The sequence below is a fragment of the Phoenix dactylifera genome, chromosome 2 (genome assembly GCF_009389715.1).
Source record: "Phoenix dactylifera cultivar Barhee BC4 chromosome 2, palm_55x_up_171113_PBpolish2nd_filt_p, whole genome shotgun sequence".
In the NCBI taxonomy this organism is placed as follows: Eukaryota; Viridiplantae; Streptophyta; class Magnoliopsida; order Arecales; family Arecaceae; genus Phoenix; species Phoenix dactylifera.
The window spans coordinates 18,175,985-18,203,559 of record NC_052393.1 but is presented as its reverse complement, the minus strand read 5'-3'; the positions used below and the strand labels follow the sequence as shown (position 1 = coordinate 18,203,559).

The window sequence follows — 27,575 nt, the reverse complement described above, 5'->3', positions numbered from 1 at the left end:
AAATTGATGAAGTTAGGAAAAAACATGCCAAAATTTTGTACTTTGCTATGATTTCATGATATGTTGTACATCTAAGGGTGATCTATGCATGGAAGAAGAAAGAATAACTTTTCCTTGATCATGAAATTTTTAGATTAAAACTAAATTTTGGTTTAAAAATAATTACATTCAAAAATTTAAAAAAATGGTAGCATATTTGAGGTATGCATGCTAGTTACTGTCTTATTTTAACAGTAATTTATATAAATTTGAGCATAGTTATGGCTACCCGAACATATCCAAACTCAAATAAATTTCATAAATAAATGGGCAATTGCACTATTCAAGTTAACATAATATTTAGAATTTATGATAAAATATTAATTTTTATTTAAAAATTAATTAAAAATATTTAAAAATCATAAAATATGAAAAAATAATATTCTATATAGATAATGAAGAAGAATTTTTTGAAGCAATTCAGCCATTTTTTGCATTTATAAATGTAAATTATCTATTTTTTTAAATAACCATAACATGAATAGTCATTAATTCAACTAAAAATCATGAAAATATGGAAATGGGACAACTCAGCGCTTCAAGCATGTTCGGGCGTATTGATAATTGGGACATACTTTCTAAGACATGCATAGTTTTTACATAATTTTATAAATTATCATATGTTTTAAGTAATTAAACTATAAAAGTCACTAATTTGTCTACAATATATCAAATTTTATTTATTTTTTAAAAAGTGTAGATCCACTTACATAATTTATGATGGTGAATGAGGAGGTTTATGATGTGTGTTCGTCAAACTTACATAAATAGAATGAAGAAAGAAGGATAAGAATGCTGATATAAGTTGAGCATGGTTTAATAATTCCAAGCCAGTCTCCATTGGAGGTGCAAGTAATGCAATACATAGTGGAAGACAGATGAGGTGACAAATTAAAATAGCATCTAGCTAGTGGTTACTTGATATGACTGCATATAGGAAATGCTCACAGGAGATTCGACAATTGATAAAAAAAAGCACTTTCATGACTTTAGGGAACCAAGAAAAAAGTTGAGGACAAACAAGCAAAGATTGATCGTCAATAGTTTACCACCATCAAATCACTCCAAGGATCCATAGGATTATGAGACATTGGATATAGATGACATGGAGGAAGCCTACATTCAAATTGTCATCGGCATAGCTTGAATAATCAATGGCAAGGGCAGAAGGTTGCCAGGCACATGGCATAATTTGAGTCCTCACACAACAAGGGAGTTTTGATTTCAAGTCCACTAGGGCAAATCTAGGCTATAGGAGGAGCCAATCAATGAAAGAGTTTGTTGGTAAGAGTGGCAGCTGGATAGCATCTATCTTTAGGGCCTTTGCTAGCAAGAAGGGAAAGAAGCCCAAAGACACACCAGGAAGGGCCACCATTCATGACTTAGATCCACATATCTTCCCCACCAAAGACACCAAGCACTAAAGGTTGATTCTATGCTTATCAAGGATAAGAAAAAGAATATGTGGAGAGCTATTGTTTCTTGCTTCCCCTATAGCCACATCCCTATAAATACCACAAACAACACCTACTATCCCCCTATTATCAACTCCATCCAGAAAGCTAGCCATGGTATGGATGAGTTTAGGCCAAAAGATATCCACAATGAGATGCTTAATAATAACAAGATCTTTAGAGATAGCCTCCTATATGAGCGAGTGGGACACTTAAGGTGTGATGTTGAAATATGATGGTTGGATAGGCCCAACAGATGAAACATCATTAAATCTTTAACATATTATGACAAGAAGACATTCTTTTATAAGTCAGCTGATGCTCCTAACAAGGTGCATGACAGCCGGCACATCCTAAGCTTGATGGAGCAAATAATTGATCAGATAGAGGGACATGTCGTGCAGGTGGTTACTAATAATGAACCATCATACAAGACTTCAAGGATTATTCCACTGATTTGAAGGCCGCATTTTCTAGGTCTAACGTGCTATCCATTGCATAAATGTGGTGCTGACGGACATTGACAAGATGCACAAGGTGAAGCAAGTAGTGGATACAAACCAAGCCATTGCTAAATTCACAAATAATCACACGTGTGTTGGCTTTGATAAAGCACATTGGGTGTGAGATATTGAGACCAGTAATCATCCTCTTCACCATGCACTACATCGTACTTAATAGCCTTATAGAGGAAGCAATACTAGTGCTAGATGTTCGTGAATATAGAGTGGCAAGAAGGCAAATATGCTCGTAGTGGCACAGAACAGGGTCATGTGGAGGGGTTAGTGACAAGCCAGTAACATTCGCACCCCTGTATTCAGTGCTCAAAGCTATGGAGCGAGAAGTATGCTAGATGAGCTTCTTTTATCATGCGATGATGATTAACAAGGCTAAGATGAGGTAGGCAGATCTGAAGCATACTAACAAGTATATCAACATCATTAAGGAGAGGTGGGATTACTAGATGGGCAGGGAGTTGCATCTAACAGGTAATCCAAGTGCAATCTTCAATGCTTGTTTATTCATATAAAATATAATTATGCAATACTTTGTTTGCTAATCAAATCAATTACATATCTTGGTAGTCTACTACCTCAACCCAAAATTCCCATATAATATCCCAAGAATAGACATGGATGAGGAACTATTGACCATCCTGCGCACTATCATCTGCAAGATGGAGAATGATGCGAACATTGCTACCTACTAGGAATTCGGAACAATATTTTTCAATTCAAGCAGCTATAATAATAGCGTAAGTGGCGTGTGCTTCATAGTTAAACTTCTCGCGAGGGCTCCCATGGCTTCGGTGTGAACGCAACCATGGCAAGCAAAGATAATATAAATTCAGATATTTTTGCATTTGCAGTTGAATGGTGGTTTTATTTTGACAACTCATATCCTCTCATAGACGGTGTCCTCTAGTGGCTGTGAGCACAGCCGGTCAACATTTTTCTTAATACACAACAAAAAAAAAGCTTAATACAAAAAAGACTAAATGACTTGATATATGTGCACTACAATCAACAGCTTAAATTGAAGTGTATCCATGAGGAGCTAACATATGATTACCCACTTTATAATGACTTTGTATATGATGACAAGGATCCAATGATTGGTCGGCTTGGGCACCGGTAGCAATAACCAAGCTTGATGAGTCAGGATTGCATATTCAACTAGTTAGTGTCATAGCAAAAGAGGCTAGGATAAATACAGAAAAGTGGACAAAGCAACACATGCCATGCTCCCAAGCAATCGATGCCCAATAGCACGCCATGCTCCCAAGCAATCAATGCCCAATAGCAGAAGCAACCACAGAATTTAGAGGAGGAGCCGATCAAGATCGCAAGGCTCTATGTTTGAAACATCACCCAAATATAGGACAATGAGATGTTGAGGAAAAGTCAAGCTGGCACCCAGTCCAATTGAGCCACTGATGGAAACCCACCAAAACCACACAGCCATGACACTCAGCCAAGCGAGGTCCAAGCAACACTCGGGGACCAGATTAGGCAACTAATGAGCCTAGAGGCTGACCAAGCCTTAGGCGGCCAAAAAGGACAAAGGCAAACATGCACATGCGCAGGCCAAGACCAGCGCCTGTGCGCGACAACAACACCAGTGGCAGCACACAGGACCAGTCTGCACGCCAGAATTCGCCCCATCAACACAACGGTCGCCAACCGAGCAAGGCAGAGGTCGAGCACGCTACGCACCAGTATTTGCACGCCCGGCCAGTCGAGCATGCCAGCCAAACGAGGCAACGGCAGCACGCGCTACGCACCTGTGCTTGCACACCCGGCCAGCCGCGCGCACCAACCAAACGAGACAACGACCGAGCGCACAACTCACAAGCTTCTGCGCGCTCGACCAGCCGCATGCGCTCTTACCCAAGCGCACAATTCACAAGCTTTGGCGCACCCATCCAGCCGTGCGCTCCCTTGCGCGCGATCTTGTCGGACCCCAACAGGCAATTCTTTCCCTACTACCCCGACAAAGCTTCCGGCCAAAGCTCACCTCGAAGATTCCAAAGTACTGAAGGGCATTACAAATGGATCTAGCCCGAGCCAGATTGCTCTGTGGCCTTAGCCGTGCGCCGCAACAACGGCCTCCTAACCCAGCAGGGCATCCGCCCAAAGCCCACCCTGAGGGTTCCAAAGTCTGAGGAGCATTGCAAATGGATTTGGCCGAGCCGTGGCCTTGGTCGTGTGCGGGCACCCGTGGCCATGGCCGTGGCCGTGCGCGAGCGCGCGTGGCATGGAAGACGCGCCGCAGCAACGGCCCCCTACTATACCAGCAGGGCGGCCCACCCCGAGGGTTCCAAAAGATCGAGAAGCATTGCAAAGAACCTTGCCTGGGTGCACACCCAGTTTTTCAGGGTGCGCGGTCCGATCAGATGGATCCCGCGAGCCAACTGCAGCCAACCCACCAACTGCAGCTAACCGCAGCCAAGGGCAACTGCATCCCAGCAACTGTATCCAACCTTGCATTCTATAAATATCCTTGAAAGGCAGAAGTGCGGAGCATCCAGATCGTGAAGAAACCTATGGAGAGTCCACTTGTAAGATAAGGGCTTCGAGCTTGGGCTAAGGAGACCCACATCAAATTCTCACTAGATTAGGCTAGCGAGAAGAAAGTCTTCCTTTGCTAGATTGGGCTATTAGGGATTCCTTTGAAATTCTTAGTAGATTGGGCTAGTGTGGGAACCTTGTATACCCTACTAGATTTATTTGACTACGCTTGTACTTTGTATTCATCATTCAGTTTAAATGAAAAGCCACTATGCAATCCATTTCCATCCATCCAAGTGTGAATTCTAACCAATATAGGCGTAAGAATATGCTGCCACTTCCAATTCCTACAAGCAAACCTTTGGCGTTTACCTTCCTATCGGTCCACGGCAGCATTACAACTCGGCAAGAAGCCAAGAGGCAACGAAAGGCAATGGTGTGGGGCTTGGGGACCGAGAGCACCCTCCATTATTGGTGCTTTCATTGAGATAAATTATCTCAAGAGGAAACGCCATACTTGAACTTCCTTTTTCTTTGAATTTCTGCCTTATAAAGATGGAGTCCGTAGGAAACTCAAATGACCACCAGCAAAGGATTGAGGCCTTGGAAGGCCACTCGGTGCAGCTTGGTAGGGCATTGGAAATCCTATCCAATACCTTGGCCGAGATGAGAAGAGGAGTGGAGATGAGAAGGGAGACGAATGCTAACTTAGAAAGATTTGAGAAGAGAATGGAAGATAGGGGGAGAGAAAAAAATCAGAGGGACAGGCCTAGGTCGCATACCTCAAGGCAGGACCAGGCAAGAGAAGAGGGGGAGAGTGAAGGAGGCAGTTGGGGCTATGGCATCAGAGAAAACAGGAGACTGGGGAGTAGAATAGAAGGACCCGGGGTAGTGTTTGAGAGATGGGTTGAAGAGAATAGAGAGGGTGTGAGGCAAGAAGATTACTATGAGGAGAAAATTATGGCAGAAGAAGTCCTTTTCTGCTCAAAGGCCTCATGTCCGAAGGGAGCACAGGGAGAGGAGAATGAGAGGAGGTCGGGATGAAGACTTTGGTAGGGGGGTCCTCGGCCGAGGGAGCGAGGGCTTAACACACCCAAGATAGATTTCCCAAAGTTCAGTGTGGGATACCTATATGAGTGGTTAGGCAAGGCAAATCAGTACTTTGATGTGCATGAAGTGCCAAGAACTGATCGAGTGACCCTTGCAAGTTTTTCCCTAGAAGGCAGGACAAACTGGTGGTGGAGATGGATCCAGGCCTAGTATGAAAAGGAAGGCAGAAAAATGGGCTAGTCAGCCTTTGTAGATGAATTCATGATGCAATAGGGATCTTCTTCCGTCATCAACCATCACGGCCAACTTGCAAAACTCACACAAGAAGGCAAAGTCCGAGGCTACATCGATGAGTTCCGGCAGCTACAAACATTGGTCAGCGGATGGTCCGAGGAAGCCTTGCTTGGGACCTTCATTGATGGTCTCAAACCATAGCTGGCTAAAGAGAGAAAGCTCAAACAGCTGACTAGGCTGCAGGAGGCAATGTGCATGGCTGAGATCCTTGATCAAAGCTACCGCCTGGAGCGACTAACGGCCAAGGATGGGTCCAACAGTAAAGTCACCAAATTCCTACCGCCCAAGGCAAATTTCAAAGGAAAAGAGGTCGCTGCATCCAGCAACAAGCCGCAAGCCGTCAAGAAACTCACCCAAGAGGAGCTTCAAGACCGCATCAAGCGCGGCCTCTGTTTCAAATGCGGCGACAAATGGAGCCGTGAGCATCGCTACAAGTCTGGCCAGGCATACCTGCTAGACGTAGGCAGTGAGGAGGAAACCAAAGACGCCGCAAAAAAACAGATAATATCGGCGGTGGCCCAGAACCCACCGAAGAAACCGAGGAGACCAAAGAGGAAGATGAAGTCGAGTTATCCCTACATGCATTGTTAGGAGTGCAATAGCCTTCAACCATGAGGCTCATGGCATGGATCAGCAAGTACGAGGTATCATTATTAGTTGACAATGGGTCTTCTCATAATTTTATTAATTCTGAAATACTCAAAAGAGTAGGCTTGAAAGGAGAAGCCATAGAGCCATTTAATGTCAAAGTGTCTAGCGGCGAAAAACTTACTTGTGAGGAGGTTATCCGAGAAGTCAGGCTAAATGTACAATGGGTCTGAATCAAAGCGGACCTGCATGTGCTTCAGCTTGTTGGACTAGATATAGTTCTGGGCAACACATGGCTATAGAGTTTGGGCAAAGTAGTCACTGACTACGGCTCCATGACCATGGAGTTCAGGATTGGAGGACAAAAGAAGCGGTGGATAGCAACTTGCAACAAAGAGATGCGGCCTTGCATGGCTAATATGCTGGAGCGATGGTACAGAGACAGAGCCAACTGTTTTGTTGTGTTACTAATCAACCACGGCCATGAGGAACCCAACTCTCGGCCGCAGCCAGACATGGAGCTCGAGGCACTGCCTTTGCCAGTTCGAAGCTTACTGGAGGCACATCGGGGCGTCCTAGAGGAGCCTACATCCCTACCACTGCAGCAAACCTTCGACCACCCTATCAGGTTGAAGGATGAATCCAATCCCATCAACATTCCACCATACCGGTATGCACATTGTCAAAAGAATGAAATAAAAAGGCAAGTAGACACCATTTTGAAACAGGAGCTAATCCGCCACAGTTCAAGTCCCTTTTCTTCACCAATCCTTTTGGTGAGGAAAAAAGATGGAACATGGCGCTTCTGCACCGACTACAGGGCCTTAAATGAGGCCACTATCAAGGATTGATTCCCTATCCCGACCGTGGATGAAATGCTTGATGAATTGCTTGGAGCAAAGTACTTCAAACGGTTGGATCTGAGGGCCGGTTACCATCAAATACGGATGCGAGAAGAAGACGTCCACCAGACAGCCTTCCATACTCACTCGGGGCACTATGAATACTTAGTCATGCCGTTCGATCTGTGCAATGCACCGTCAACTTTTCAAACGGCTATGAATAATGTGTTCCGACCATATTTACGAAGGTTCGTAATAGTTATCTTCAATGACATTTTGATATATTCTAAAACCATGGACGAGCACTTGCAGCACCTAAAGCAAGTCCAAAAAATCTTGGAAGAGCACCACTTTCATATCAAGCCTTCCAAGTGTGCCTTCGTTCAGGAGGAATTGGAGTATCTTGGGCACATTGTCTCCAGAGATGGTGTGCAAGTTGATCAAAGGAAGATCGAGGCTATGATTGACTGGCCTCTACCGAAGGACATCTCAGCCTTAAGGGAATTCCTTGGGCTGACTGCATATTACCAGTGGTTCGTGCAGCACTATGGGCTGATCGCAAAGCCGCTGACCAACATGTTAAAGAAGGGCGAATTTAAATGGTCTGATGCAGCAAAAGAGACCTTCGACAATCTTAAGAGGGCTATGACGCAGACCCCAGTGCTAGCCCTACCAGACTTCAGCAAAACATTTGAAGTGTATACCGACGCTAGCAGCAAAGGTATTGGAGTTGTTCTTGTGCAGGAGAAGAGACCACTGGCCTACATCTCCAAAGCTTTAGGGCCAAGGAAGAGGGCTTGGAGCACCTATGCGAGAGAACTACTGGCGATGGTTCATGCAATAAAGGCATGGCGGCCTTATCTCTTGGGCAGGCGCTTTACCATCATCACAGACCAGCAGGCACTGCGGCATCTCCTACACCAAAAATTGTAACATCAGAGCAACAGAAGTTCCTTGTCAAGCTGCTAGGGTTCGAATACGATATTGTCTATCAACCGGGCAAAGAGAACAAGGTTGCAGATGCACTGTCTCCAAAAGAAAGCAACCAAGTTTTATGAGTCGCAAAAGAAGTTGAACAACCAATCTGTGCTGCCATCAGTGGAGTAGATTGGCGAATTTGGGACCATATCCGCGAAGCCATTAAGTTAGATACTCACGCCCAGGAGATTCAAGAGAAAATTGAAGCATCTACGGGTGGAGTGGTCAATTTCAAGCTAAGGGACGAATTGATCTACTACAAAGGTAACATTTATGTTCCTGACGTCCCTAATTTGAGACAAAGCATCGTAAACCACTTCCATAATAGTAAGGAAGGGGGTCATTCCGACTGGCTTCGCACCTATTTGCGTGTGAAGCATTTTTTTCTTTTGGGAGGGACTGAAGCAATAGGTCAAAACTCTAGTTGCCGCATGTGACACATGCCAAAAGGTCAAATATGACCCAAGAGCACCTTCGGGACTGCTACACCCACTTCCCATTCCAAGCCTTATTTGGGAAGATTTAACCATAGACTTCATAGATGGACTGCCGGCAAGCAGGGGCTACGAAGTAATCTTAGTGGTAGTAAATCGGCTGAGTAAGTATGCACATTTCTTTGCACTCAAACATCCTTACACAGCAAAATCAGTAGCCAAAGTATTTGTGAAGATGATAGTACGGCTACATGGAATGCCGCGAAGCATCATCACGGACCGGACAATGTCTTCATGAGCGCCTTTTGGAAGGAGTTGTTCACGCTGCAAGGAAGCAAGCTCAAATACAGTTCCTCATACCACCCGCAAACCGACGATCAGACAGAGGTCATCAACCGAACTCTAGAACAGTATCTACGTTGTTTTTGCCATAAGCAATAGATACGATGGGAAGAATACTTTACATGGGCTGAATTCTGGTACAATACTTCCCACCACTCTTCTATTAAAATGATTTCTTTTGAGCTAGTGTATGGCAAGCCTCCCCCAATTTTAACTTCTTATGAGAGGCACGACCAAAAGCATCGAAATTGAGAAAGAATTAATGGCACCAGACGAAGTCCTTGCAAATGTTAAAAGGGAGCTTCAGAAGGCATAGGAAAAAATGAAAAGATACTATGACAAGGGTCAAAGAGAAATCATCTTCGAACCAGGCCAGTATGTCTATCTGAAGCTAAAGCCTTTCAAGCAAAAGTTACTCAAAGACAAGTTCAGCCACAAGCTATCTCAACAATATTACGGGCCATTCAAGATTTTGGAACGCATTGGAGAAGTTGCCTACCGATTAAAATTGCCAGCCCCATCACGACTTCATCCAGTCTTTCATATATCAAAACTGAAATAAAAGGTAGGTAACCCAACTTTGATTGAGCAAGGACTACCATCCTTTGACGAGGAGGGCCGACTGCTTCTTCAACCAATCAAAGCCCTCGAGTACCGAATGCGGCGAAGAGAACGAATTCGCCAGAAAGTATGGCAAATCCTTATTCAGTAGGGCAGATTACTGAAAGAGAAGGCTACATGGAAGGACTACGACGAGGTAGCCCGGTTATACCCAACTTTCATCCTTGAGGACAAGGATGTTCTTGAAGGGAGAGAGATTGATGAAAACCTCCAAAACCCCACAGCCATGGCACTCAGCCAGGCAAGGTCCAAGCAACACTCGAGGACCAGATCGGGCAACTGATGAGCCTAGAGGCTAACCAAGCCTTAGGCGGCCAAAAAGGGCAAAGGCAAACAGGCACACGCGTAGGCCAAGACCAACGCATATGCACAACACCAGCGGCAGCGTGCAAGACTAGCCCGCGCGCCAGAATTTGCCCCATCAGCACAACGGGCGCCAACCGAGCAAGGTAGAGGCCGAAAGCGCTACGAACTAGTGTCTGCACGCCCGGCCAGCCGAGCGTGCTACGCACCAGTGTTTGCGTGCCCTGCCAGCCGAGCGCGCCAACCAAACGAGGCAATGGCCAAGGGCGCAACTCACAAGCTTCTGCACGCCCGACCGACCGCACGCACCCTTACGTGCGCTCTTGCCCAAGCGCACAACCTACAAGCTTTGGCACGCCCATCCAACTGCGCGCGCTCTTGTCCGACCCCAACAGGCAATTCCTTTCCTACTACCCTAGCAAGGCATCCGACCAAAGCTCACCCTGAAGGTTCCAAAATACTGAGGGGCATTGCAAATGAATCTATCCCGAGCCAAATCGCTTCGTGGCCTTGGCCGTGCGCAGCCTCCTACTAACCCAGCAGGGCATCCGCCCAAAGCCCACCCCGAGGGTTCCAAAGTCTGAAGAGCATTGCAAATAGATTTAGCCAAGCCGTGGTCTTGGCCGTGCGCGGGCGCCCATGGCCATAGCCGTGCGCGGACGCGCCGTGGCAGCAGCCCCCTACTATACCAACAGGGCATCCACCCAAATCCCACCCCGAGGGATCCAAAGTCTGAGCATTGCAAAGAACCTCATCTGGGTGCACGCCTAGTTTTCCAGGATGCGTGGCCCGGTCAGCCGGATCCCACGAGCCAACCGCGGCCAACCCACCAACTGCAGCCAACCGCAGCCACGGGCAACTGCAACCCAGCAACTGTATCCAACCTTGCAGTCTATAAATATCATTGAAAGGCAGAAGTGCGGGGCATCCAGATTGTGAAGAAGCCTGTGGAGAGTCCACTTGTAAGATTCGGCCATAGAGCTTGGGCTAAAAAGAACCACATCAAATTCTCACTAGATTAGGCTAGCGAGAGGAAAGTCTTCCTTTGCTAGATTCGGCTATTAGGGATTTCTTCCGAATTCTTAGTAGATTAGGCTAGTGTGGGAACCTTGTATACCTCACTAGATTTATTTGACTACACTTGTACTTTATATTTATCATTCAGTTTAAATGCGTAGCCACTGTGCAATCAATTTCCATCCATCCGAGTGTGAATTCTATCCAATATAGGCGTAGGAATTTGCTTCCACTTCCAATTCCTACGAGCAAACCCTTGGCGTTTATCTTTCTATCGGTCCACGGCAGCATTGCAACTCGGCAAGAAGCCAAGAGGCAACAGAAGGCAATGGTGTGGGGCTTGGGGACCGAGAGCGCCCTCCATTAGCCACCCGACAAAGCAAGTCAAGCAGGTAACTGGGAAAAAAAAACAGTTTCTCAAAACCATAAGAAAAGAAAGGAAAGATAGTTGCAAATCCGTTGGATAAGATTGATGAAGAGCTTGCTTACCCAAATTCTAAGATCACTGAGCCCTCAAATAACCAGTTGCCCAGGTCATCTAGCGATACAAGTGATCATGCAAGCAACTGTTCAAGCAATGGCAAAGGTGCATATCAAGGTTGGCAGAATCAACACTTACAGGCACGTCGGCCAATGACTAGTCTGGTATAGTATTCGTATCGTACTAAATCGCAGTGTGCCGAAACCACAAGGGAGAGGGAGGGGGAGAGGAGGGAAGAGAGAACTCACCGAGGCTAAAGAGAGCTAGGTTTGGAGGAGGGCTTCGTCCTATCTTGTGGTGACCGGAGAGGGCTGGGTTCAGGATTAAGGACGACAACCGATCCTTGACCTCTACAGCAAAGGACCTAATCTCAGAGAGAGAGAGAGAGAGAGGCCATGGAGCTGTCGAGGTACGGGGTCGAGGGCTAAACCCTCGCCCTAACCCTAGCAGAGTGAGAGAGCGGGGAGGAGGCTTACCAATAACGGCCAGGTCGAACAAGGAGGAGCAAGCGACGAAAGGTGGCTTGGTAGCTTATCGGTGAGTGGCTCTCAAACAGCAAGGGGATAGCGAAGATGCAAACTATCAAAAGAGAGCCAAATTGAGGGGGGAAGCGAAGATGCGAACCATCAAAAGAAAGCCAAATCAGGAATTATAATCAAGCTGCTGAACCATCCCAAGCTCATATTGGTACAGTTCAATACAGGCCGAGCCACTCGATTTGGGTCAATTCAGCAACCCTAGTGTGTATGACTCGGCCATCTGGTCTGAGTTAATTCACTGGCAAGTCACATTTCAATCATGCCAAGCACACATCTTTAAGCCCTGCAAGCATACAAGCCCCCCGAGGCAGTTCGGAACACAATTATTTTAGCTAATAATGTATAATGTAACATGCAGCTTAGGATCCATAGACACATCTTTGGATCCTCATCATACTCCAAATTCTATTTTGCACAGCCAAGATACGACATGTATATATATTCTTAGTCTAATTTATCGTATTCTAGTAGCTATTACCCTCCACAATCTCAGCTTGGCATTCTCTCTTTCTAATTATTAAGAAGCTATGTTTAATTATTATAATTATATCCATTGAGCAATAATACAATATCTCAAGAAAATAACATCAAAAATACCCTTAGAATCATAATTCAAAGATCCATAAAGCTTAAAATAATTCAAAAACCAAAAAAATAAAAATAAAAATAAAAATAAAAAATAGTGAACTGGTTTGCTTCTGCATATTGAGCGCCGGTATGATTCAGTTTGGTACTGTACCATATCAGTACCTGATCGATACAATCCTTGATATCAAGATTGCAAACATTGTTCCTTTCTTTTTGAATAAATAACCAAGTTCTTGAAAACTTCATCGGTCATAGTTTGATCATTTAGCCAAATCACATACGAATACTTTTTGGCCAATTTTGCAATTGATGGCACACAAAAGATGAGGAAGATCAATTTACTAATTGTCTTTAACATTAAGATGTCTCTGTCTGAGACAGACAATAATTCAACGATTTGTCAAATGAAGCCGCTATCAAGAGATGTGTTTTCCTAGAAATACTTCACATAGATGAGCTTTGCTACCACTTCTTACGCTATTCTTGGTTCTACAAAACTAAGGTCTAATTTAAAACAAAGAAATTTCTTGATCCCTCATTTGCAGAATGCTCTCACTGAAGTAATCTTATACCGGTTCCCTGTAGAATCACAATACCAATCCTTTCGCTTTTTGAATTATCATCAGATTATGCAAGAGTCTTATCACGTAAGTATAGAAATTACATCAATGACATGAATGAGATCAGCAGAATATCAAAATTCCAAGGCCAACTAGTCATGATATATTCAGACCTAGCACACAATTATATCCAAAAGTATGAAAATGGCCGGTTGTCCATTCAGCAAAATCATAATTATAACTAATTAGTTGAAAATTTCTGTAATATTGTTAACAAGAAAATATTACCAAACATCTCCCAAAGAGAAAGACCAAAATGGCAAAAAAGGTGTATAATTCTATGTTTGATTTAGTAAAACTGCACCGCCAATGTAAACACGCACACAAAAAAAAAACTTACTCATTAAAATCACGTTGAACCTGGAGAATGCTAGAAATTGCTGTGTCCACAGACCCGACACCATTACCAAATGCAGCTTCCAGTTCTTCAAAGAAGTTAAGCCTCTGCAGATCACCGAAAGGATGTATTTTCATGGAAAAGAAGAGAGCATAAAGTAACCTTTCGAGTTTCATTATATAGCCATGGTATTATTTAAAAATTTAGCAAAACCTATAGAAGTCCAAGAACAATCAGCATTTGGAAGTTTGATAAACTAACAAAGTACTTCAAGGGTTCTGACCAAGTGAGTCTCAAGAAACAAATGTACACAGAAAGAAGTCTCTGTAGTAAAAGAATAAGTACTTCAGAGAAAACTTAGTAAACTTGAGAACTGCGTATACAGAAGAGGTTTCTACCAAATGTTTGCAGCAGATATACCTGCATGTTACATTGATATATGTGCATGCCCTTGAATAACTACCAAGACAAATTACTGGGGTTCATCCAGCAATTGAGCACTTAAGCACCTGAGAAAGTTTTCTCCACATTTAGAGCTACAAAATCACAAATTATTCACAGAGTCTCTTCCTTACATCATGTTAGTAGGCGAACGACACATCAGGTAAAAGCCTGAATAATGCATAGTCGACTTTGAAGCTTCAAGAATATCATGTTAGTCATTTAATAATATTTAGGGCTCATGCATGGTGAGAGATTCTAAGTAAAAAAGGCTTATCCCATAAATATTCGAATCTTGGATAAGGATGCTAATTCACCATAAATTTGTATGCAAGATCCTCGTTACAATTGGTTTCCCTCACTTGATCATCCATGTCTCCTTGCTAGCCTTCTCAACCCTCCTATGCAAGGTTCGGCATCTCGGTACCGGACCACATACTGGTACCATCTTATTACAGTGTTGGTATGCAGTACGATACGGTAAGGTTCGGCGTTCCGAGTATCAGTACGGTATAGTACAGCATACTGATTTGGTACCGGTACGGTATGGTATGTTCGGTGTGGTACAGTACTGATCGATACGTCAAACCTTGCTCCTATGACCTACATTGCCTAAACCCTTCCATTTACTTTGGAAAATTTGGGTCAACATTACATGACACGAACATAGCCATAGCACATGGACGAGGTCCAAGAAGATCTAATAGGAGGGAAAAGGATAATTGAAGAGTACAAGTAGCCAGCATGTGGACACACTAGTACCAGCCAACTATAGACAACTCCATGTGGCATTCCCCAAAGTCAACCAGCTCATCACTTCTATAATCATTTTATGATCGATAAAACTAAGATGGCCTTATTATCAGTAAATAAAAATTTTTAGCATCCATATGGTATTAAACAATCAAGTATCCTTAAGAGAAGCTGGTCCCTACATTAATACTATATAAGACATCGAGGTCCATCACCATCCATTCATGCAATTAATCTCATGTTTCAAAAGCAATTGTTAAATAATCACACGTGCCTCATTGCTAATCACAAATTCAGGTCCTTCAACATTCTAATTTAAATAGCAAACAATGCACTCAGTTTTCTTGATTCAATTTTACATTATTATTGTATGAACCTGAATAACTCCAATTAACCATACAATCATTCTGTAACCTTACCAATTAAAAGAGTATCAATTGCAATCTATGAGCATCACTGCACTATTCAAGTAGAACAATATTCAAGTACAAATGCCACTGAGATCCAATATGCATTTCATTTTTTATTGGCTGTACTCACATCACCCAACAGGTTGGAGCCCATTTGTGGGGCGGCGGCAAAACCATTGTATTTCCTTTATTTTCTTATTCCTCTTGAAGATGCCAACCATTTCCATGTTTCAATCGTGAAATTTGCAATTCCTAAGAAATGTCATGTTTAAGAAGTATCGGAGCAAAACCTACACCAAACTTGATAAACTGAAATATGATTTTCTTTTTCTTATTCTCTTTTTTTCTTTTTCTGGAGCCCAAATTCTTAACCATGCAAATTTTGAGCAACGTTATCCTAGTGAGAAACTCCCACATGAAACCCCAATAGCCCATCCACAATTTTGCCCTATAAAGGGGCCTACCACCTAGGCACAACACCCTTCACTCTGGAGAGCTAGCCTTGTTTCTATGCTGGCTACCTGGACACTTGCATCCAGCTCAAAGAATTAGCTATGAAAACATATCAGCAAGTTGGATGTGTGTCAAACACCTAGACACTTACCAAATTCCTTAGTTGCAGCTTCCAAAGATTGGTGGAGGAATTGGAGGTCATCCAACAATGATTTTGAGGACACCATAATGATGATAGTAGTGTTAACTTCTCTTTATTTTAGAGATGAATCAAGAATGTATATATTAATATAACTTTTACTGTATGTCATGTTTCTTGTAACCCCCAAGATATTTTGGGAGTTAGCATGTGAAACATGTATTTTGAAAGATTTTTAAAAAAAACATCTTTTAGTATTTCCTTTATACAGTATTTTAAATAAATTTAAAATTAGTTTTTCCTTCGTGTCACCTTATGTCCTGTTTTGTTAAAATTAGTTTTTCCTTCGTGTCACCTTATGTCCTGTTTTTCCTTTATAATGTAGTTAAAATTAGTTTTTCCTTCTTGTCACCTTATGTCCTGTTTTGTTACCCTTGTTTTGTCAAAAACTTGGATGGATACATGTCCAAATCTAATTCTCACTTCCATGTCCACGCAAAAACAGTTACATGTAAACTCGTTTAACCTATAAAAACACGAAGGATTTCTTTAAAAAAATATATGCATATGAGGCACAGCATTAGTTTCTAAAAAGTTGCTTCCATGTCTAATATAATTAAGAGTACAAGTAGGCTTGGATTTAGTTCCTAGAATGGGAAATTCAGTTAGGTTCAAGAATCTGATTTCTATTCAGAGGGAAGTTCTGAATACGAGTAAGGCCTAATCTTAAAGAGACGTTGTATAGTATCTAAGCATCCAGTTTTGCATTATCATGTATCTACTATTGGGGCACCACAATAAGAAAATCATATAGATGGGTGAACAAAATTCTTGCCAGGCCTTCAAAGTGCACAAAAATCTCCAGTCATATTCTACAGCTTCCTCTCAAATTTAGTAGGATTATTTGACTAAGAATGTCCCAATAAATGACCTAGATTTGTTTGTGTCTTCATAGGGCTCAAATAAACAGGATTTACTTTACAAAGGTGGAAGCCATCCATTGAATTATATGAAAAATATACATCCCTTGTTGCCTTCAAGAATTCTCTCAAGTACATCCTCTTCTTTAATTTAAATCATCACTTGCAGCACTATCCTATAAGTAGACCATCACATTTATGCTCATCATCTGAACCCAAAGTCACACTAAGACATTAGGCATCTTGCAATCATCAGAAATTTAAAATGGAACAAAGAAGAAAACAAACTAGAGAAATAACGGACATTAACTCAATAAAGAAATTTACATCTTGCATCCAACAAAACCTCTGACACCCAAGCTGCCAAGCATATTCAAGAATAGTATATAACGGTTCCAGTCTTCCAGATATATCAATCTGATAAAAGTTTAACTTTCCAGACCATTCACATTTTCCATTGCTAGTACAATGTACATACTATTACACCTCCATAAACTCTGCTATAACCTCATTATTTCTTCCCTTTCCATGACAATAAAACTAGAAGTTATTAAAAAAGGTCATAAGTTAATTCATAAAACAATCAGTATAATTACAATGCAGCAAAGCTCAGGATCTACACAAAGCTTAGCTAAAATACATCCATTTAGGATTGCATATGTCTAGGTTAACCTACCTGATCTCAGATGGTTAACTTGGGAGAATAATGCTAATTCAAGCCTTGGCCATTTTAGCTAGGCAATTGTACAATTCATGGTCACTGTCTAGGGTAGGCATTGCCATTTTAATCATCTCAAGGTTAGCTACTGCCTTTCTTCAAGCAAACACCCATGCTCAATCATATATTTTCAAGTATTTGTTCTTCCCATCATTTCACACTTCTTTATCCAAGTACATGCAATTCCTGTACATAAGAACAATCTCCTATTCTCCTGGCTTTTGATTTTGTCAATTGAATAACATGTAAGATTATATTAATACTCAACTTAAAAATGCGAACTATAACACAAAAATATGTATGCATATCATAACTAGAGGTTATCTACTTATTGATTGGCTTCCAAATGATTTAAATCAACATAATTTCAGAACAAGTCTGTACAATTATAACAGTGAAATTAGTAATCTGTTGAACATAAAGCATAAAAAAAGCATTACCATATCCATATCCATCATGTGCCAGCCAATGTTCCTCATCAATTGTGTCATTCTAGTTGACGTTGTATCTCGAGCACGATTTGTTGATCGAGAAGAAGAATTCCGAGATGGTAGTCGTCCACGAATACGTGCAGTCTGCGTGTTTCGCTAAGGAAGAACACAAAACCAATAAATAATTCATCCACCAAAGGACAGAAACAGAACCTCTAAATATTAAAGATCTACAACAAAGTATATCGGGCAAACATTTAAAAACAAACTTGAAGGCCAGGAACAACAAAACTTGAGTCCCAAAGTGTTGCTGCAGATTCCACTTGGAACAAGAAAATAGCAAAGGAAAATGTTATTGATGCTAGAACTGAGGGGTTCGAGTTATATTTTATTCTAATAGTAGTTTGTTGTTGGAGTAATTAATATCCAGTTGGCATGTGATAATTTAATGATTGAATGCATAATGCAATAGATTACTAGATAATGCTTAGATTCGGAGTTTTTATCAACTTGGAACCGAGGTCTTAAATATCATGGGATAGGGTCGTCCTGGTTTTTTCGTGGAATGGGACACCCCACGACCTGATATTAAGGAGGTAGATATCCCATTGGACCCATCCCATCCTGTTCCAATTCCCAACTCATCACATCCCAACACTTGGGACAATGCCCCATCTCAATACTTGGAGTTAGGATAGTAGGACGTGCCATCATCCTATTGGTATTTAAAAGCTTGCTTGGAACTTTATTTCTAGTTGGCTTTTGCAGAAATAAGCTCAACCAGCCATATCGGAAGGAATTTTGAGAGATTTTAGGAGTCCAAAGTGCAACCCTCCCCCCCCCCTCCACCCCCCGCAGAACCCCCAAACTAAACCCACATAAAGAAAAAGAAAAGGAAAAATCATAGAACATGTAAGTGATGAGATGTTTGCGGCAATAGCATACAAAGAGATTCAACACCATTTTAGGAAGAAACTAAGCAACAACCCGCTCGTAAGAGAAAAAGAAGGGAAGACAACATAAGAGAAAAAGGAATGGAAGAGAGAAAAAAGTACAGAAAAAGGCAGAGAAATAGAGAAATTAAGAAAAGAATTAAAGAAAAAGGAAAAGAAGCATCCAAAAAAATAAGAATCAAGAATTAGTCATCAACTGTTCCCAAATCTTCACAGACTGCATTTATATATAGTACATCCACTATTATAGATCGCATAAGGCTTATAGTTTAATAAAAGGATTTAAGTGCCATAAGCACAACTGCACAAAGTGACCATGCCTGGTACAGCACATGCCATGCCGAAACAAAATCATAAATAGATGAACAAGTTTTCGCGTACCACTGACTGTATCAAGCTATGCCAGACCAGAATACAGCCTGACGGAGGCCAGCTCTCTTCATACCCAGCAACCACCCATTACAGAGTACCTAGCCTAGCATGGTATGTGCCGGCCAGCATAGGCGACCACTCAAATCCTTGTTTTAATGTGAAATTAGAAATTGTTATCATTAATTTAGATTTGATACTGTAATTTTTGCTGGTTCTCAATTCCCATTCAAAAATATAAAAAAAAAAGGTTCAGTTAGCATGGATATCAATAAGAACAGATAAGTCAGTTGTATGCATTGAGTACAGCGAAAATCACTTACAGGATTATATTGATTCCGCCTTGCTGTTGAAGCACGTGGAGCATTCTCCTCCTGCAGCAGTGACAATGCAATGCTTGCATCGATCTAGCAAAACAGTAGCACAACAAGGCCATTCTAATAGAAATTAAATTAAAAAAATCCAATTAAATAAACTAAAACATTAAAAAAATCTGAACTTGAAAAGGCACTTTTCAGTAACAAAAAATGAAGTTTTCTCAAGAAAAAAAATGATAACAAAAAAAAAGTAGCAAGACTACCTCCTCTGTGTTTTCAAAACCTAGTGACTCATTATAAAACTGCTCCTGGAGCTGGCGAGCTAATAACTCATCTGATTCAACCTGTCTAGCCCTAAAACTGGAGTCATCAGAAACTCTCCGCTCTTGAGAATCACTGCATATTGCTTCTGGAGAACGCAGCTCATCAACATCTATAACTGGTCCTAATTGAACACCCTGGTGCTGAGAATTGCGAGCTCTCGTTGATCTTGTATCTGAGGGATGAAAAGATGATCCAAGATATGATACTTCTGAGTCATCGAAAGTAGAACTGGAAGATTGACCAAGATGATGACGAGCTGAGCTATATTTCCTTTTTCCTGTTATAGGCTTTTGTCTTCTGCTTTGAGAATCTGACTTGGGAGATGGCCATATTGCACTTGGATTAGATCCATGCATAGCAGTGGTGTCAGGATTGTCAATCACAACATTTAACTGATTTCCATCTCTTGATTCAATTTCAATGCTTTGATCATAAGGGCGACCACAGGCCTCATCTCTCTTATAAATGCCAGTTGTATGTTTACGTGTCGTCCTCCAACCTAGGTCACTGGGGCTAACACTATTGCCATTGGTATCCGCAACGACAGTCACACCATCCCCTGCTCTTGAACATAACCTGCCACAGAGGCAATATGCTATCAACAAGCACAGCCAGAATGTTCTGAAAACCAAGTCTTACAACCATGCATAAACACAGCTAGGTATCTTGAATTTTCAGTAACATTTGTAGACATGCTTATTATGGTCAAAATAGTAGCAGTTATATAATAATTAGCAATGGACTTAGAAATGACCAGCATTTTGTGAAACAAAAAAATGTAATCGCGGAATTTCTAAGTCTGTTTCAGAGATCATGTACTTAAGATAATGCAAGTGCCTTAATGTTTGAATGCTAGTTTACATGCTTGTGTACTGACGACAACTAGGGATAGCAACTGATTTAATGTGGGTCGAAGCTTTTATGGATCTAGAACCAAATCCACAAATGTTTTGCAAGCTTGTGTTCAAACCCGCTCCCAATATTTTCAGTCATTTGCATAATGTCCAGCATAAATAGATGGGTGCATTATTTTTGCAGAACGAGGCATGTCAGAAATAATGATTATGGTTTCGCATGGTAGGCTATGACAATTCATGCCAGCTGGCATAGCATGGTAGGCCAGTATTGCGATCCAACATTGGGTCAATGTTGGGGTTTTGAGCAAGCCACTTTTTACCAAGCAGTGCTGGCCAATGTTGACCTAAACCAGCAGCGCGGTGTGACAATTTCACTGGATGCAGGCAAAAGGGATATTGAAACATTTTTTATTGTTATGGCATGGCACAGCATGTGCCAGCCATTAGACAGCATGCCCTATGCCAACAGCATTTCAAATCCTGCTGATGATGGCCCTGTATATAACCATTTAATCAACAGATACATAATTTTACTTGAATATGACTGTGATATGATGACATAATGTTTACTTTGCAATGTCTAGTTTGCTTTTTGCATTATAATTTATGCATTACACATCTTGTTTGCCTTGTGTACCGCTCTTATATGAGAAAAAAATATTCTCTATGCAACATATTATTTGAAAAAATAAACATGAATTATCATCACATTACCAACTAAAAAATTAAATGGAAGAAAAATGCAGTTTTAGTTTTAGTTATAGTTAATAGGAGGGCAATAATATCCCAATTAACAACCTAAAATAATTTCACAGAAAAATACTTTAACATATAACACAAAAATGTTATACTTAAACTATATATAGGCATTTCCCAAATTTTCATCCTCTTCTCCACCACCCACCCTATCACTAGCCTTTGCAATTTCCCCACGCCTCTCTTCGTGTGATCCATACCATGGGATCAACCATGACAACACCACTCAGCTTTATTCTTGTCCACACCTTTTATTCCATAAACCTGATGGATTCCCATCCTCTCTTCCACTCCAAAATCTCTCTATGCCTCTCTTAGATCTGGTTGTAGTAGAGAAAAATAGAGTTGAAGATTATAACAGAGGAAAAGGATAGGGAAAGGAAATAAAATGGGGATTGAGATATTTGTTTGTGAATATGAAATATATAGGAATGAGTTCTAACCGTGGATGGAACTCAAGAAAAATAACAACAAAACAATGATATTATTAACCAAGAATAAGATTAAATTGCTAAACAAAATAATATTATGACATGCAAGCCAAAGTAACAAAAATATTTCACTTATAGCATGTTCTCATTGCATCATTGATCACTTCTGACAATAGTTTTGTTAGACGCAAAGCTATCGCAGCCCTTTTCCAAACAAATTTTATTTGAGTGGTTTGTTAAACCTTAATCATTCAACTGCATAAAAGTAATTTAGTTACCCAAATTTTAATTCCAAAATGATTATAAACAGATGACTCCATTAAATATTTAAAATATTTCAATGATAGTCTAAACTAAAATTTTCTCTTAAAAGGTGTAAAACATGCTAGGTTTCTATAGATTAAGGGTTTCTAACATCTTTGCACTTTGAGAATAAGAAAATTAGAGATAGTGTGTAGGAACAAACTCATCCATGCTAATTTCCAAGCCAACGAGTAATAGAAAATCTAATTTAGCGAGACAAAGATTAAGATATAATGCATCAGAGAAAAGATAATTATGAGTTGATTATTTGCAGGTCTTTTAAGAATTTAGACTTCGATTAAACTATCTTAAGTCTAGGACCTTTGGCAGCCACGCGCATCCGCGCGTGCATTATAACTAGCATGTTATAAAGATATCATGTAAACTTAATATATATTCACAATAAATTGCTCATCATTCAGTTTTCATGCGACCTATTTTTAGAACAAAGTGTAAATCTAAAAAAATATTTGTTATTTCAGTTTTCTAATAAATGAAAGGATTATAATAATCTTTCAAGCATTAGGAGGACTAAAATAATATCAAGAAAAATTACTTTTACATAAATTAAGTTATATAATTTCAGAAATATGCAATGTATAATACAGAAGCATGCATTAGATATCTTATAGTGAGGAGATCAACATGAATGACATTCTTCAGGTATATTAATAAATAATAACTTGTGACATTAATTGTGTTGCGATGACTTTAGTATTTTCCCACGTTTGTTCCACCTCTTTTTGGGTTAGCTCTTTTTCACTTTGTATATTACTATACTTGACTGTATACTGCATGAATATAATACCATGTAACGCATTCCTATTCTAATGTTAAATGTCAGACATAATTTTATCTTAATTCAATAAAGAATTTTCCGCAAATCTGTATTTTATAGTAGTACACTGTTGTGATTTAAATTTCTGATACCTTCAATTTGCATGTAGAATCATGAATAACATAAAGTAGTCATACTTTATCCAACAAGTTTTGAAATGTTATTTATATTGATTCATATTAAGAGGCTAAAGTAAATACATCTTTTGGGGTCTAGTTTGTATTTTTCCATGTCCAAATGATTTAAAAAGTTCAGAGTGCCAAATTCTCTAGATAGAACAGTATGGTTAAAAATGGGTGAAATCTTTAGAACACCAAAAACATAGATGCAGCTCATCCATAGACAATGACTAATAATGCATACATTTACATATAAATTTGCATAAAGTAAACTAAAGTTCCCTTGATCAAATAAGTATTGGACATACAGGAACAAGGACAATTACCATCATATATGTTAAACTTATGATGCTGATCAGATAAAATTACTGCTGGACATCATCTCAATTAAATCCTCAGTAAAATTCAAAATGAATGTATAAAAATTCATTTTGTCTTCTAACATGCGAGATTACATTAAAGTCGTCTCAAAGAAGAGGTCATGACACTACTTGTCCAGTCTTATTGGCAGGGATAGTATTGCTGTTTTCAAAGAATCCATATAAAAATGCATCTTCATACCGACAAAAATGGAGAGAATTAAAAATGTTAGAGATGGAGAATGTAGGAATTTCTGAATGCAACCATTTGCCTCTAATTCTTGAAAACATAATATAGATGCATGACTATAAAAACAATGTGTGTTTGTACATATCAAAGGCAAAAAACATTGATACACAGTGTGGTGGAGGTTGTCCAAGTAGCAACTCAGATACACACTTCTTTGAAAATAAATATAAAACCCATCTGCTGCATTCAAAAATCAAAATATAAAATATATAACCATGTAAACCATATCTGATTTATAAAAAGCATGACAAAGGTAGCAATTCTGCACTTTCAAATTCAAATCCTAGGAGATGCTAAGCATAAAAAAGGTAATTTATCAAGTGAAACAGTGCTAGAACGAGCTTCTACAAGGAGAAAAAATAGTGGATAGTTCCACGTGCAGTTAGATCTTACCCAGTAGTTTTAACTACAAGGATTTTAACATTTAGGGCTAAATCAAAACAATCCTTACATCAATCTCTTTAGATTTTTCTCTAACAACAAGTTGCTCTTCCTTGGTCTCACCGCTCACTTCCCACACCACATCATCATTAATCTTAATCATTGATCTTTCATGCCATCAAGTCTATATCAAAATTAAAGTATAAAACTATACAAATTATAGATTAAATATCGCAATTAATAGGAATCTTAAGGTACAAACTTTTGTCAAAGTTTATCAATAAGTATATGATTTGACCATTGGACAGATAATATCATTTCTCCCAGCTATCTGTGCAATAGAGCCTAGAGTTTTGGTCTAACCAGGATAACTTAATGTCGATTGAATTTGCAAAAATGAAATTAATTTAATACATTGATATCCTCCATAACAAGTCACAATAATGCAAAGAAATTCATATCATAATAAATATAAAACGCATATGTGCTTCAGTAATTCAAACTTTTATAACATCAATTGCTCGATAATTCTGAAATTGTCGACAAAAAAAATAAGCCAATATCATCAAGCATGCTAACATGCAATGGCATGACAGTTTTGGAAAAATTGGCATTAGCATTGTATAACTCAAAGTATAATATTTCCCTTTAAAAGCACAACAGAATGCATACATATGATATATAATGGCCATCTTGTGAATGGATTTTAATGGGGATCATTTAAAAATGCAAAACAGAAAAAGTTTTCCATGCATCATCACCATAAGTATGGATTACGGAATTTAGGATCTACCTGCTTGATCGAAATTTAGCTTTACCATAGTGCTCACCAATCACCAAATGATCGTCCACTATAGCTTTCCCTTTCTTATTATCAACAGAGCTGTCTCCAGAATTGGGATTGACATTGTGTATTTGATGTGATTTCCCATTAGAGGGTTGTGTAAGCACCATCTTACCCTTCTCTTCTGCATTGCTGACAATATTATCCTCTGCATTGTTATTTGGAGAGATGCACCCATTGCATATGAGACTTCGCTGCCAAGTTATGGGTTGTGAATCCTCACACCATCCTATTTCTTTTCCATTACCTTGATCACCGGTTCCAGCAAATGAAAAGCAAGGCCCACCATCAATAGAAGTCATTCCATTGTGATGGTCAACCCCAGAATGGATGTTACTTTTTGCTATATTACAGGGAGAGATGCAACCATTACGTACCAACCTTCGCTGCCCTGAATGCTTTCTAGGATAATCAGATTGCGATGAACTTAATAGTGCTTGTTCAGATTTTGGTTGTGAATCATTACATAGATTTACTCCTTTTCCCTTATCTATAAACTTTGGTCTAGAATGAGCTTCATCTGGCACAACTGTCTTGTCTTTCTTGCAGATATTAATCCCATGCCAGCTTCGCGGTCTCCCAACTGATCTAGGAGGGAGAGATGATCCAATACCAAGTAATTCGGTGCTTCCACAGGTCCTACTACCCCCATTAACCTCATTTTTGCTGCACATGCCTCTCCCGGACCTTCTCCGATCCCTACATCTTGTGGGATGCACAAGAGGAAAGGCGCTACTTTGACTCAAGTCAATTGTTTCCACCTTCTTCCCACTCTCATTGGAAGCCCCGTTTTGCCCATGTGGTTTGCCATGGGACTTTGATGACATCTTATTTTCCATAGTTTCAGATAACAATCGTGCTAAATGTGCTTGTTGAAAGAGCACATCAGTATTATCAGGTGTAGCACTGCTAGCGCACATATTGTTTTGATTGAGATGCCTCCAATGGCAACTGTATGTGTTTCTCAGGTGCTCCGTCCTTCGGTGGGATGGTGATGGACTGACTTCTATTTGAACAACTTCTCTCCCCACATGAGGGCCAGAAGATTCATCAACCGGCTGCCTCAATCTATCAGGAGTATCAGGGACTTCTAGAGCCAGATCAGGGTCCATATTATCCATATTAGTACAAATAGCAATAAATACCCATCAATCAAAGCCTAATCTTCCACCGTACACCTACAGGATCTCCTTTTCCTTCCACTAAGTGAAATTGAGGAACATATAGAATAAATGGCAGAATTGCAGAATATATTGGAAAAGAAACAATACAGATATCCTCAGCTTCCCAAAACCTACAAAAATAGATACACAGGAAAAATCTTATAAAAGGTGAAACAAGAAATCCGATTCAACGAATAATTACAAACCAATAAAGAATCAAAAAAACTATTTACAGAGGTACCCTCAGCTTTCCAAAACCTAAAGCATTATAAATCAAGAAAAGAATATTACAAAGGGTGAAAAAATAAAATAATCAATAGATACGGCACACAACGATATCTACAGAACTGTTTATATGTGAGAAAAAGATTGAAAAAAATTTCCGATGACTATCAAGAATACCTGGAAAACAGAAGTCCAGTATATTCAAAACTTTAAAAAATATTTTGATCGCAAATTGAAGAAAATAAAGTGATAATCGACGAAAAGCCCAATCTGGAAACGCAATCCCCTCCACGATTAAACCCCTCCACGATCAACAACACGAAAAGGGGAAAAAGAATACATATATCCTACAAGATCAGGAAGGCCCTTATATTTGGACGGGAAAAAAAATCCAACAAAACAAAATCCGGAATCCAAACCACTCAAGATTGAGATATGTTGGGGGAAAATTAAATTTGAAAAAGAACAACTCGGAACAAAATAAATAACACCACAAACACGGTCTATTTCAACGATTTCAAGATAAGCTATTCCTCGAATCGATATTCAGAAAAAAAGACGGCGCACAACATTACGAGATGAAATTCAAAAGTTTAGTACAAGAAGAAAAATGAGAACCCCTTAATAATCTCAATAACAAAACAACGAAAAAAATTTATAAAAAATTCTCAAGAAAAGATGACCCCATGAATCAAGAAAAAAGAAAACCTTCTTGGCGGCTGTCTTCGGTCGATCAGATCGACACCCAGGCTCCAGAAGAGGGATTCGGAGCCCCAGATGAAAGATCTTTTGAGCCAGACGCCTGCCTTCCCTCTCCCCTCTTCCTCTCTTCGTCGCCCACTTGGAGTTCCAAGTTCGCGCGTCGAGATTCGTGCGGCTGTTTCCCCGTGGGCTTCCCTATTTGTATCCCAGTGGGCTTCGGACGGAATTCTTTCGACGTCGGCCGGTGGCGTTACAAACCGCGGCTGTTTCTAATCGGTGGCCTCGAGAACAATCACGACCGTCCGAGTTGATGACCACAGAAGTGGACACTGTTCCGCTGACTACGTTGTGGGATTTGGTGTGCACACAATTGCGGTACAGTCTATGGATGTCTACCAGGCTTGGCTGTCTTTTAGAAAACAGGGAACAGCAAATTTCAGCGAATGGTCACCAAACATCTAATTCTATTCATTAATAAGCAATGCATGGTGAAACCGATATATTATACTTAATGAGCACTTTTTCATATATAAATTATGCAAGTAGTCATGATCTACATACTACTTTTTTATTAACAGAAA

The 27,575-nt window shown here is 40.2% G+C and overlaps 1 protein-coding gene across 1 annotated transcript in view; it reads right to left on the bottom strand.

Moving 5' to 3' along the window:
* Positions 1–27,222, bottom strand: part of LOC103720151 — a 29,947-nt gene extending 2,725 nt beyond the window's left edge. The window contains exons 1-6 of the mRNA XM_008809737.3: positions 27,001–27,222; positions 24,854–26,198; positions 19,706–20,342; positions 19,449–19,532; positions 17,813–17,959; positions 13,542–13,645 (exon numbers count right to left, since the gene is read on the bottom strand). Of these exons, the coding sequence (XP_008807959.2) occupies positions 13,542–13,645; positions 17,813–17,959; positions 19,449–19,532; positions 19,706–20,342; positions 24,854–26,025 (2,144 nt within the window). The 5' untranslated portion in view covers positions 26,026–26,198; positions 27,001–27,222. The remainder of the gene's footprint in view (positions 1–13,541; positions 13,646–17,812; positions 17,960–19,448; positions 19,533–19,705; positions 20,343–24,853; positions 26,199–27,000) is intronic.
* Between the last annotated feature and the right edge of the window lie 353 nt (positions 27,223–27,575).